The sequence below is a fragment of the Primulina tabacum genome, chromosome 4 (assembly GCF_025594145.1).
Source record: "Primulina tabacum isolate GXHZ01 chromosome 4, ASM2559414v2, whole genome shotgun sequence".
NCBI lineage: Eukaryota > Viridiplantae > Streptophyta > Magnoliopsida > Lamiales > Gesneriaceae > Primulina > Primulina tabacum.
Window position 1 is genome coordinate 46,140,511 of NC_134553.1, and position 11,568 is coordinate 46,152,078.

General features: G+C 35.2%; 1 protein-coding gene across 1 annotated transcript; it reads right to left on the reverse strand.

Annotated features, from left to right (window-relative positions):
• Positions 1 to 1,939: 1,939 nt before the first annotated feature.
• Positions 1,940 to 2,519, reverse strand: LOC142542052 (uncharacterized). The gene is made up of 2 exons (XM_075648500.1): positions 2,457 to 2,519; positions 1,940 to 2,413 (listed from the first exon to the last, which is right to left on the reverse strand). The coding sequence occupies exons 1-2, from the start codon at positions 2,517 to 2,519 to the stop codon at positions 1,940 to 1,942; spliced, it is 537 nt and encodes a 178-aa protein (XP_075504615.1).
• Positions 2,520 to 11,568: the final 9,049 nt, after the last annotated feature.

Genomic DNA, 11,568 nt, shown 5'->3' on the forward strand with positions numbered 1-11,568 from the left:
TCGATAGTTTGAATCTTTCAGGCACATTCATATATATATATATATATATATATATATATATATATATATATCACTATCAAGTGAACTATAAAAATAAGCAGTTACCACATCCATAAGTCACATATCAAGAGTTTCTGATACTGCTAAACTGATTAGGAATCGAAAAGTAGTGGCATCCATTACAGGTGAATATGTTTCCTCATAGTCAATTTCAGGTCTCTGCGAGAAACCTTGGGCTACGAGTCGGGCCTTGTATCTTACAATTTCACCATTTTCATTCCTCTTTCGTACAAAAACCCATATGTATCCTACTGAGATTACATTTTCAGGTGTTCGTACTACAGGTCCAAACATTTTATGTTTTTCTAGTGAGTCTAATTCAGTTTGTATGGCCTTCTTCCACTTTGGTCAATCATCTCTTTGTTGACAATCCTTAACGGATTGTGGTTCTGGGTCTTCATTAGTATGATGTCAAGGGCGACATTTAAGGCAAAGATATTGTCAACAATTTTGTTATTTTGATCCCTCAATTTTCGAAATGATATATAATTTATTGAAATCTCATTGTTTTCATGAGAATTTGATTCTTCATAAATAATATTATCCAAGTTTGGTTCATTGATTTCTCTTAATATATCATCCAAGATTTCTTCTTCGGGCGCTTTTGAATTTTCTTTCTCTTGTACCTTTCTTTTTCGAGGTACAATATCCTTGGAACCAATTGGTCGACCACGTTTCTGGCATATTTTAGATTCATTTGCAGGTTGAATAATAGTTGGTTCTACGGGGACATCAATTTTTACAGGGGTATTCTCTGCATGTATATGTGACTTTGTCACATTCTTCGTATTAACAAAAGCATCGGGCAATTGATTTGCAATTCTTTACAAGTAAATGATTCTTTCAACTTCTTGCTCACATTGATTATTTTGAGGATCATAATGAGATAGTGTTTTCTCATTCCAGCAAATCTTTTGTTGTTCTTCGGGACACAACTTTATTTCCCCTATATTTGGAAATTCCAATTCATCGAAGTGGCAATCTGCAAATCTCGCAGTAAACAAGTCTCCTGTTAAAGGTTCAAAATATCTAATAATATATGGTTAATCATATCCCACATAAATCACAAGTCTACGTTGTGGGCCCATTTTGGTTCGTTGTGTAGATGGGAGAGGGACTTGTACTGCACAACCAAATACTCGAAAGTGAGAAACATCAGGCTCTCAACCATAAAGTTGTAAGGGTGAGTATTGGTGATAATTAGTTGTCCTTATACGAATCAATGATGCAGGATGTAATATGGCATGGCCCCACACAGATGATGGAAGTTTGGTTCTCATCAGTAATGGTCTAGCAATTAATTGCAAACGCTTAATAAATGACTCTGCTATGCTTGGGGAATGTTGAACAGAAGCACATTGATTTTCGAGCATATTTGCCTAATTTTTGCGGCAATGGTTTCCTCCAAGGAGAAATTAGCCGGATGAAGGATGGGTTGTACCATTGGCATTGCATCTGTCTCAATAATCAAATGTGACCATTGGAGCTTGTTAGCCATTTTAGCACCTTCTTTCACGCATATATTTCCTCCATACGTAGGGAGGAGGAGAAACTCAGGGAGGAGCCACCTTGGGCTAAGGTAGGCTGGAGCCCACCCCAAAATTTTTTAAAAATTTTCAAGTTTTTTTTAATTTTTTTTAACTCTACATTGTTGTTTTAGTATTATCTTTTTTTTTGAAATAAATATAAGATTTATTGATAAATAAGAGTATCTCGAGTTACAATATCACGAATGTGATTTGGTGAACTCGACCAATAACCCGGGTTAGCATAAGATCGGGATTCCTTTGCCAAAGCATGAACAACCCCGATGGCTAACCGACTAATAAAGCAATAGAAAAACTTGGTTCATGTTGCAAAATACTCCGACAATCCTTTATTATAGCTCCAAAATCAGATTCTCAACTTTTGTAGAGGTAATAGCCTTCACAATTATTTGAGCATCCATCTCAAACATTACTTGGTTGAAATTCATTTCGCGGATCCATGAAAGAGCTTCACGTAATTCCATGGCTTCTCCCTCCTTCACCTCGTATAGCCCTTCCATTACCATTGATCGACATCCAATACACTTTCCTTCAGTATCACGGACTACCATACCAAATCCCATACTTCTAGTTTCAGTGAAAAATGCTACGTCAACATTACACTTCAAGAATGGATATTGTGGTTTTCTCCATTCTGTAGGTGTTCTTTCAATTGCATTATTTTCCTTGCCCCATGTTTTTTTTTGTTTTATGGCCAACCAATCATAAAGGAACTCCAGTGCATTAAAAACCGCCTTGGTTGCACTCTTCAATCGTATTTCTCTGTAGTTTATTGTTCCTTTATTTCCAAATGCTCCAGAGCACAGCTGCAAATTTACCTACATTCACCTTATCACCTGCCATTAGTACCTTGAAGAACCAGTCGACAAAGCCATCAGCGTTTTCTGCACATTGGTCGACAATATCCTTCATATTTGAGATTGTCCAACACTGTGCTGCATAGGGGCATGAGACAAATATGTGCCATGTATTCTGTGAAGCCCAAGCCTTTGAGACCAATTACAACCTTGGCCCAACTTTGTCTTAGGTATATAAAACTTATAACCCTCCACTTTTCTCATTCTACATTACGTTAAAAAAAAATCTCTCAAAACTCTCTCTCTCTCTCAAGTTCTCTTGGAGTCAACCTTAATTTCAATACTAGCAAAAGATTGTAAGTGGAAAGTATATTTTCTTGATACGTTATAATATTTATCTTCATGGTATTTTAAGTTTGAACGTATGATGTATTGCATGACGATCGTTTTCAACAATTATTTTTTATGATGTCTTGATCTTGTTTGTGACCTTGTCTAGTAGGGTAAAACTAGACACTTATGATCCGGTCTCGGGAGTTAAGCTAGACATTCATGATCCAATCTGGAGAGTTAAGCCAGATAAATATGATCCTGTCTGGGGAGTTAAGCCAGATATTTGACATTGATTGTTTTCTGTTTTAGATCTACTCGTGAATAAGTTTTAAAGATATGATCTAGTGATAAGAAAGATATTATAATATTTCTTTTTAAAACTTGAAGATATGCTCCCTCCAATTACTGAGTGACGACTATATCACTCACCTTTTACATTTCATTTCAGATGAGAATGAGAGAGAAGAGCAGGAATCGGCTGAATTTTGGGGATGGTGATTTGACTAGAAAATTTATAATTCTTTGTTTAGTGTTGACATTTATTTGACTAAATTGAACATTGGATTTTTTCTTTTTGTCATTGGTTTGTAAGACAATAAATTTGTTGAGTAAATTTTTCTTCGGAATAAAACTGTTGTTTAGGCTTAGTGTTATTGGTATATTTAATTATTGAATTTTCAAGAACATTGCCGATGTTCATGCCATCCATCTCGGGGCGTGATATTTAAGTGGTATCAGAGCTCATGGTTCATAATCTTGATGGGAAATTTAAGTTTACCTTAAAAAGATTGAATTTTGATTCAGTAATTCGAACTAAGATCGGCATTAAAATTTTATTAATTTAAATTTGTAACTATTAAGGATAAGAAAAATCAAAATTTGATTAGATGGTGATAGGATAATCGGGCCTAAGATTTGGTGGTTAATATCTTTGGAATTTAGGGAGTCAGACGTGTCCCCTTATTTTATCAAATTCAGTTGAGAACATAAGCAGGAGAAATGTACTTGTGGCACTAGGTAGATATCTTTGGGAGTTAGGATAATAATCTCTTATTTTCTTTTAGTCTTAAATATAACCTTGGCATTATCCAGAAATTTAAAATAACAAACTCAATTATTAAATTTCTGGCTGGATATCAAATTGTCGTAATTCAAAGGGAATAAGAGAAGAGTAGTGGCATAAGATTTACTATTTAGATAAGAATATCCCAACAAAAATCATTAAAGATTTGACGATAACGAATAAAATTAATGATAGTAATAATGAAAATCTAGTGTATGAAGAAGTCCCAATCCGAAGCGTGGCCACGAAAGATCAAGTCTTGAGGCGAAGAACCATCCCTTATGTCAAGGTCCAATGGTTAAACCATACCGCTCGAGAAGCCACGTGGGAGATAGAGGTGAGGATGCGCCAACTCTACCTATACCTCTTTGCAGAATTCTCGAATCAAGTTTCGAGGACGAAACTTCTTATAAGAATGGAGGGATGTGAGGCCCAAGCCCTTGAGCCCAATTACAAACTTGGCCCAACTTTGTCCTAGGTATATAAAACTTATAACCCTCCACTGTTCTCATTCTACACTACGTTAAAATAATAATAATAATAATAATAATTCTCTCAAAACTCTCTCTCTCTCTCAAGTTCTCTTGGAGCCAATCTTAATTTTAATACTAGCAAAAGATTGTAAGTGGAAAGTATATTTTCTTGATACGTTATAATATTTATCTTCATGGTATTTTAAGTTTGAACGTATGAGGTTTTGCATGACGATCGTTTTCAACAAATATTTTTTATGATGTCTTGATCTTGTTTGTGACCTTGTCTAGTAGGGTAAAACTAGACACTTATGGTCCAGTCTGTGGAGTTAATCCAGACATTCATGATCCAATCTAGGGACTTAATCCAGATAAATATGATCCTGTCTGGGGAGTTAAGCTAGATATTATGATCCAATCTGAGGAGTTAAGCGGGAGTTAAGCCAGATATTATGATCCAATCTGGGGAATTAAGCCAGATATTTGACATTGATTGTTTTCTGTTTTAGATCTACTCGTGAATAAGTTTTAAAGATATGATCTAGTGATAAGAAAAATATTATAATGTTTCTTTTTAAAACTTGAAGATATGCTCCCTCCAATTACTGAGTAACGACCATATCACTCACCCCTTACATTTCATTTCAGATGAGAATGAGATGGAAGAGCAGGGATCGGCTGAATTTTGGAGATGGTGATCTGGCTAGAAAATTTATAATTCTTTGTTTAGTGTTGAACATTTGATTTGTTCTTTTTGTCATTTGTTTATAATAAATTGAATTTATTGAATGAAATTTTTCTTTGGAATAAAACTGTTGTTTAGGCTTAGTGTTCTTGGTCTATTTAAATATTGAATTTTCAAGAACATTGTCGATGTTCATGCCATGCATCTCGGGGCGTGACATTTAAGTGATATCAGAGCTTAAGGTTCATGATCTTGATGGGAAATTTAAGTTTACTTTAAGAAGATTGAATTTTTATTCAGTAATTCGAACTAAGATCGGGATTAAAATTTTATTAATTTAAATTAAATTTGTAACTAGTAAGGATAAGAAAAATCAAAATTTGATTAGATGGTGATAGGATAACCGAGCCTATGATTCGGTGGTTAATATCTTTGTAATTTAGGGAGTCAAACGTCTCTCCTTATTGTATCAAATTCAGTTGAGAACATAAGCAGGAGAAATGTACTCGTGGCACTAGGTAGATATCTTTGGGAGTTAGGATAATAATCTCTTATTTTCTTTTAGTCTTAAATATAACATTGGCATTATCCAGAAATTTAAAATAACAAACTCAATTATTAAATTTCTGGCTGGATATCAAATTGCCGTAATTCGAAGGGAATAAGAGAAGAGCAGTGGCATATTAGATTAGAATATCCCAACAAAAATAATTAAAGATTTGACGATAACGAATAAAATTAATGATAATAATAATGAAAATCTAGTGTATGAAGAAGTCCCAATCCGAATCGTGGACACGAAAGATCAAGTCCTGAGGCGAAGAACCATCCCTTATGTCAAGGTCCAATGGTCAAATCATTCCGCTCGAGAAGCCACGTGGGAGCTAGAGGAGAGGATGCGCCAACTCTACCCATACCTCTTTGCAGATTTCTCGGAACCAAGTTTCGAGAACGGAACTTCTTATAAGAAGGGAGGGATGTGAGGCCCAAGCCCTTGAGCCCAATTACAACCTTGGCCAACTTTGTCCTAGGTATATAAAACTTATAACCCTCCACTTTTCTCATTCTACACTACGTTAAAAAATAATATTAATAATTCTCTCAGAACTCTCTCTCTCTCTCTCTAAAGTTCTCTTGGAGTAAACCTTAATTTCAATACTAGCAAAAGATTGTAAGTAAAACGTATATTTTCTTGATACGTTATAATATTTATCTTCATGGTATTTTAAGTTTGAACGTATGACGTATTGCATGACGATCGTTTTCAACAAATATTTTTTATAATGTCTTGATCTTGTTTGTGCCCTTGTCTAGTAGGGTAAAACTAGACACTTATGATCCAGTCTGGGGAGTTAAGCCAGACATTCATGATCCAATCTAGGGAGTTAAGCCAGATAAATATGATCCTGTTTGGGGAGTTAAGCCAGATATTATGATTCAATCTGGGGAATTAAATCAGATATTTGACATTGATTGTTTTCTGTTTTAGATCTACTCGTGAATAAGTTTTAAAGATATGATCTAGTGATAAGAAAAATATTATAATGTTTCTTTTTAAAACTTGAAGATATGATCCCTTCAATTACTGAGTGACGACTATATCACTCACCCCTTACATTTCATTTCACACTACAAGAAATTTCATAATCAACAACACACATACGACAACGGTTTTAACTAAAACCGTTGTTAAAAAACTTTTAACAACGGTTTTAGTTAAAATCGTTGTCTTAGATCATTTTTTAAGCAAAAAACAACGGTTTTTATAAAATCATTGTCTTCTGGGGGTCAAAAACAACGGTTTTTAGGGTCAATAACAACGGTTCTGTAAAACCATTGTCTTTGAACGTTTATGACAACGGTTTCATGAACCGTTGTCTATTAGCGTGTTTTTTTGGACAATCGACAACGGTTTTAGAAAACCGTTGTCGATTAGGGTGTGTTTAGAATAAAACACAACGTTATTTAGCGACGGTTTCCATAAACCCGTCACTAATGTTAGCGACATCGTTACCTAAACCGTCGCTAATTTCAAATTAGCAACGGTTTAATTTGAACTGTCGCTAAAGTTAGCAACAGTATCATGTATAACCGTCGCTAATTTGAACTTAGCGACGATTTGGACTACACCGTCGCTAAACTTAGCGACGGTTTAGCTAAAACCGTAGCTGATATTTGCGACGGTTGAAAGACAACCATCGCAAATTTCAAAAATTCAATCCCGCCCAACATTCCTTCCCTTTTCTTCCACTACTCTCTATAAATACCTGTAAATTCGCTCCATTTTCTTCCACTTCACTTCACAACACTTAAAATTTTTCTCACTTACACGATTTTACAGCTTCACAACACTTAAAATTTTTATGTCTTACACGATTTTACTACTTGACAACACTTAAAATTTTTATCTCTTACACGATTTTTTTACCACTTCAAAACAATTAAAATTTTTATCTCTTACACGATTTTATCACTTCACGATACTTACATTTTTTTATCTTTTATACGATTGTACCAATTCACAACACAGATTTATTAAATTCATAAATTTTTTTTATTTTACCTAAAATATTAGCGACGGAACTCGTGTAAACCGTCGCTAAGTAGCGACGGTTTTTCACATGAATACTTATCGCTACATTTAGCGACGGTGATTAATAAACCGTTGCTAAATTTAGCGCCGGTGTACTAAACAGTCGCTAATTAGCGACGGTTTATATATGCTTTCCGTCGCAAATGATATTTGCGACGGTTTTGAACCGTCGCAAATATCAAAACCGTTGTCGTATGGCATTTTTCTTGTAGTGTCAGATGAGAATGAGATAGAAGAGCTGGAATCGGCTGAATTTTGGGGATGGTGATTTGGCTAGAAAATTTATAATTCTTTGTTTAGTGTTGACATTTATTTGAATAAGTTGAACATTGGATTTGTTCTTTTTGTCATTGGTTTGTAAGACAATGAATTTGTTGAATAAATTTTTCTTTGGAATAAAACTGTTGTTTAGGCTTAGTGTTCTTGGTCTATTTAAATATTGAATTTTCAAGAACATTGCCGATGTTCATGCCATGCATCTCGGGGCGTGACATATTCTCCATATCCCTATTACAGATCACACACACTAGAGGACAGTTTATTTCCCTCTTACTAAGGTTTGTTCTTGTAGGAAGACAATTTCGACAGGCTTGCTAAAGTAAGGTTTTAAATTTTGCTGGGGCTTTTAACTGTAGAGCCCAAAATCAGTACACATAAAACACATGCATTTATTTAAATTGTTTAATTAATTATTAAAATTTAAAATGATTTTAGAGATGCGTGATTTATGAAATTGTATTATTTTAATTATTTATGTTTATTTGATGCACGTTAAAATGTTTTCTCGAGTTTATGTTACAGGCGAATATTCGATGCGGGATCGAGAGAAAGAGACTGACGACGATTTTTGTGATTTTAAAATGTGGTATTTTATTTTAAGTTAGAATTGGGACATTTTAAATGATTTATTAAGTTTTTATTATTTATTTTTTTTGAAGCCTAATTTAATTTATTAAGTGATTATAAGATATTTTTTTAAAAAAACTTTTGAGATTTAAAACATGTGTATTTTTAATTTAAATTTAGGGATATTATTTTTAGTGGGAAATATTATTTTATTTGGTATACTAATTTATTATTAGTATTTTTAAAATATTAATTAAAACACACACACACGTTTTATTCATTTTGTGGTCAAACTCACACCACAGACACATATTCAACAAAACACACACATGTCCTGCACACACAACACACACATACACATTTCATATTCCTTTATTTAGTATGGTGAGAGGAGAAAGAAAAGAGTTATTGAAACTCTCCTTCAGCAGCCTCCATATCACCATTTTTCTCTCCAAATATCCTTCAGCAATTATTTGTTGATTTTAGCAGCAAAAACCTGTGCCTCAAGTCGTCCGAATCATTTTCCGCACCGTGTCGCTTCGATATTCACCGTATCGTGAGTTTTAAAGATCAAAGGCATGTATATTCTTTCGTTTTATGCATCGATCTCGTCATATTAGATATTTTGATGTAAGTTATGCGTGAAAGTTTGATTATTATGAGCAAAATTTGAGCGATTATGCATTGAATCGATTTCTGAAACATTTTTTATTTCAAAAGACGTTTTTGCTGTCATTTCGGTTCCTGTGCAATTTCGGTTCGTTTTCTGAAAATATTTTCAACAGATAAAACGTAGATCTTTTCGATATCTTCGATTTGATATAAAATTCGTAATTTTCGGACAAGAAACGAGTGAGTTATGGTTGTTTTTGTGTGACTGCTCAAACCTACGATATTATGAAAATGATGTTTATCATGTTTTGAAGTTTTTGAGTTGTAGGTTTCGTTGGGCATCGCCGGGCTTGTGCTACTACATTTAGATATGTTATGGGATGTTTTTAGGTGTTATTTGGTGGTTCGTTTGGGTCGGGATTGATTTGGGATGTAATAGAAGTCGTAGGAAGCGAAACGATATAGAACTACGGGTTATTGTTGTATTGAAGTTGATTGGCGATGTTTGGGGACGTTTGGGGTATTTGTACGGGTGTGAATCAATGTAATATATCCTAGGATGAGTCTTGAGGTTTTGGTTCATGTTCCTTAGGCTTGAGTTGGAAGATTGAATCATTAAGTTAGTGAATTTTCGTGAATTTTCATGTCCACAGACGACACGGACCCTTTCCCGGACCCCGACACGGAGTCTGTGTCCATTTTTCTTTCAAAATGCGAAATTTCCGCATGGACCGGACCCCTACACGGGGTCCGTGTACCCCCTTATAAAAAAAATAAAAAAAATTATTTAAAATATTAATATAAATATAGGATTTTGTTTTGTGGTTATGAATATAAAATAGAGGATTTGTTAAGGGATTCTAAGTCATGGTTTACTATGATGATTAAACTAGGTCAAGTTCAGAGTGATCTAGAATGTCATAAGCTATTTATTTAATTCTGTGGTGAGCACGAATACCTATGTCTAAGCTATAAAAGATAAGTGTTTGAACTCATGTTAGTATGTGCAGCAGTGGCCCCAAGCGAGATTCCAACGAATCCCTCAACGCCAAGTAATTATGTTAGACGTGCAAAGAAAATATTTTAAGTTTTTGAGGTATTCTAAATGTCTTGTGACCAAATTATGAACGGGTTTGGAAGTCGGTGAACGTGGCCGAGGACCTCTCCACCCCGATAAAGCATGACGGGGTTTAGATCAGGATTGGAAAGTGGTAAAGCATGACCAGGGACCAATCCACCCGTTAAAGCATGAACGGGGATCTCATGTATGTGGTTGTGGACTTTCCCTGCCATGCCCAATACTGTGGTTTAGTCTGATCAGACGTATTTATGTATGGGTCACTTGCTTTGAAAGATGCATCTACGCAAAATGATGAAGTTATGAATGTACAAATATGCAAGCATGTTTAAGAAAAGTCTTATGATGATGGCACGTCTATGTTTATGTATGTATGCACGAGTTTCAAGTATGTTATGTTCAGGCTTTTAAGTATGCAAGTTCAAGTTTCAAGTACGTACGCTCTATTTTAAGGTTTCATGTGATTTTATTATGTATTACTCGTTACTCCCAGTTTATACATATTGAGTCTTTAGACTCACTAGACTTGATCGATGCAGGTGAGGATGCATTCGAGGAGACGAGGGGTGAGGACCAGTGAGCTGGCTTGGACTGAGCGGGAGGCTAAACCCGAGGACCGCCCATGTTTTTATGAATACTTTTATGCATGTTGTTTCAAATACTATGATTTTTATGAAGTGTTTATGATGTTTAAACGATTATTTCTTTTGGCAAATTTGGTTGTGGTTGTTTTTATTTCAAATGTTTTAGACGAGAAATTTATTTTAATGCAAATTTGAAAGTTTATTTTGTATTTTAGAAAATTTTTATTTTTCCGCAAATTTCAAGTAGTTAAATAGTACGGTTCGTGATAGTTGGTATCAGAGCGGTGTTCTTGTAAAGGGTTATGCCTACTGTCAGTTGCGAGAAGCTCACGAAGTCACACCTCAAGTCTGTAAGTTTTAAAGTTTTATAGTTTTTTTTTTATGTAGTAAGCATCAAGTCACGATTTCAGTATGTACATTTTTTTTAAGTTCAAATTTCGTGCATCCTACGACACTGATATTAGGTTATTGTATGCTAGGTTATGTGTTTGGTAAATTTTAGAACGGTATGCCTCCTAGACGTTTGGTTGCCCGTGGAGCAAGGGATGAGGACAGAGAGGCTTGTGATGGGGAGAGGGCCACTCCTCCTCGCCCACCGCCAGATATGCAGGCACAGATGCTTGCAGGTATGTACGACCCAGTTCTTCGCACAGTTTTCGGGGAACCAGACTGCAGTAGACACAGGGGCGAGACCCAGACCGGAGACAGTTTATGAGAGGTTTAAGAGGATGGATCCGATGGAGTTTTCGGGGACTACTGACCCGATGATAGCTGAAGGATGGATTAAGTCCATCGAGGTAATCTTTGCGTTTATGGAGCTGCATGATGCAGACAGAGTTAGATGTGCCACCTTCTTGTTGACTGGAGACGCCAGGCTTTGGAGGGAAGGCGCGTAAG

Bases quoted from the DNA above. Each gene is read 5' to 3' on its own strand.
- LOC142542052 (XM_075648500.1), bottom strand. From the start codon at position 2,519: ATGAAGGATATTGTCGACCAATGTGCAGAAAACGCTGATGGCTTTGTC. The intron at 2,414-2,456 runs GTACTAATGGCA...GTAAATTTGCAG, and splicing joins TTGTCGACTGGTTCTTCAAG to CTGTGCTCTGGAGCATTTGG.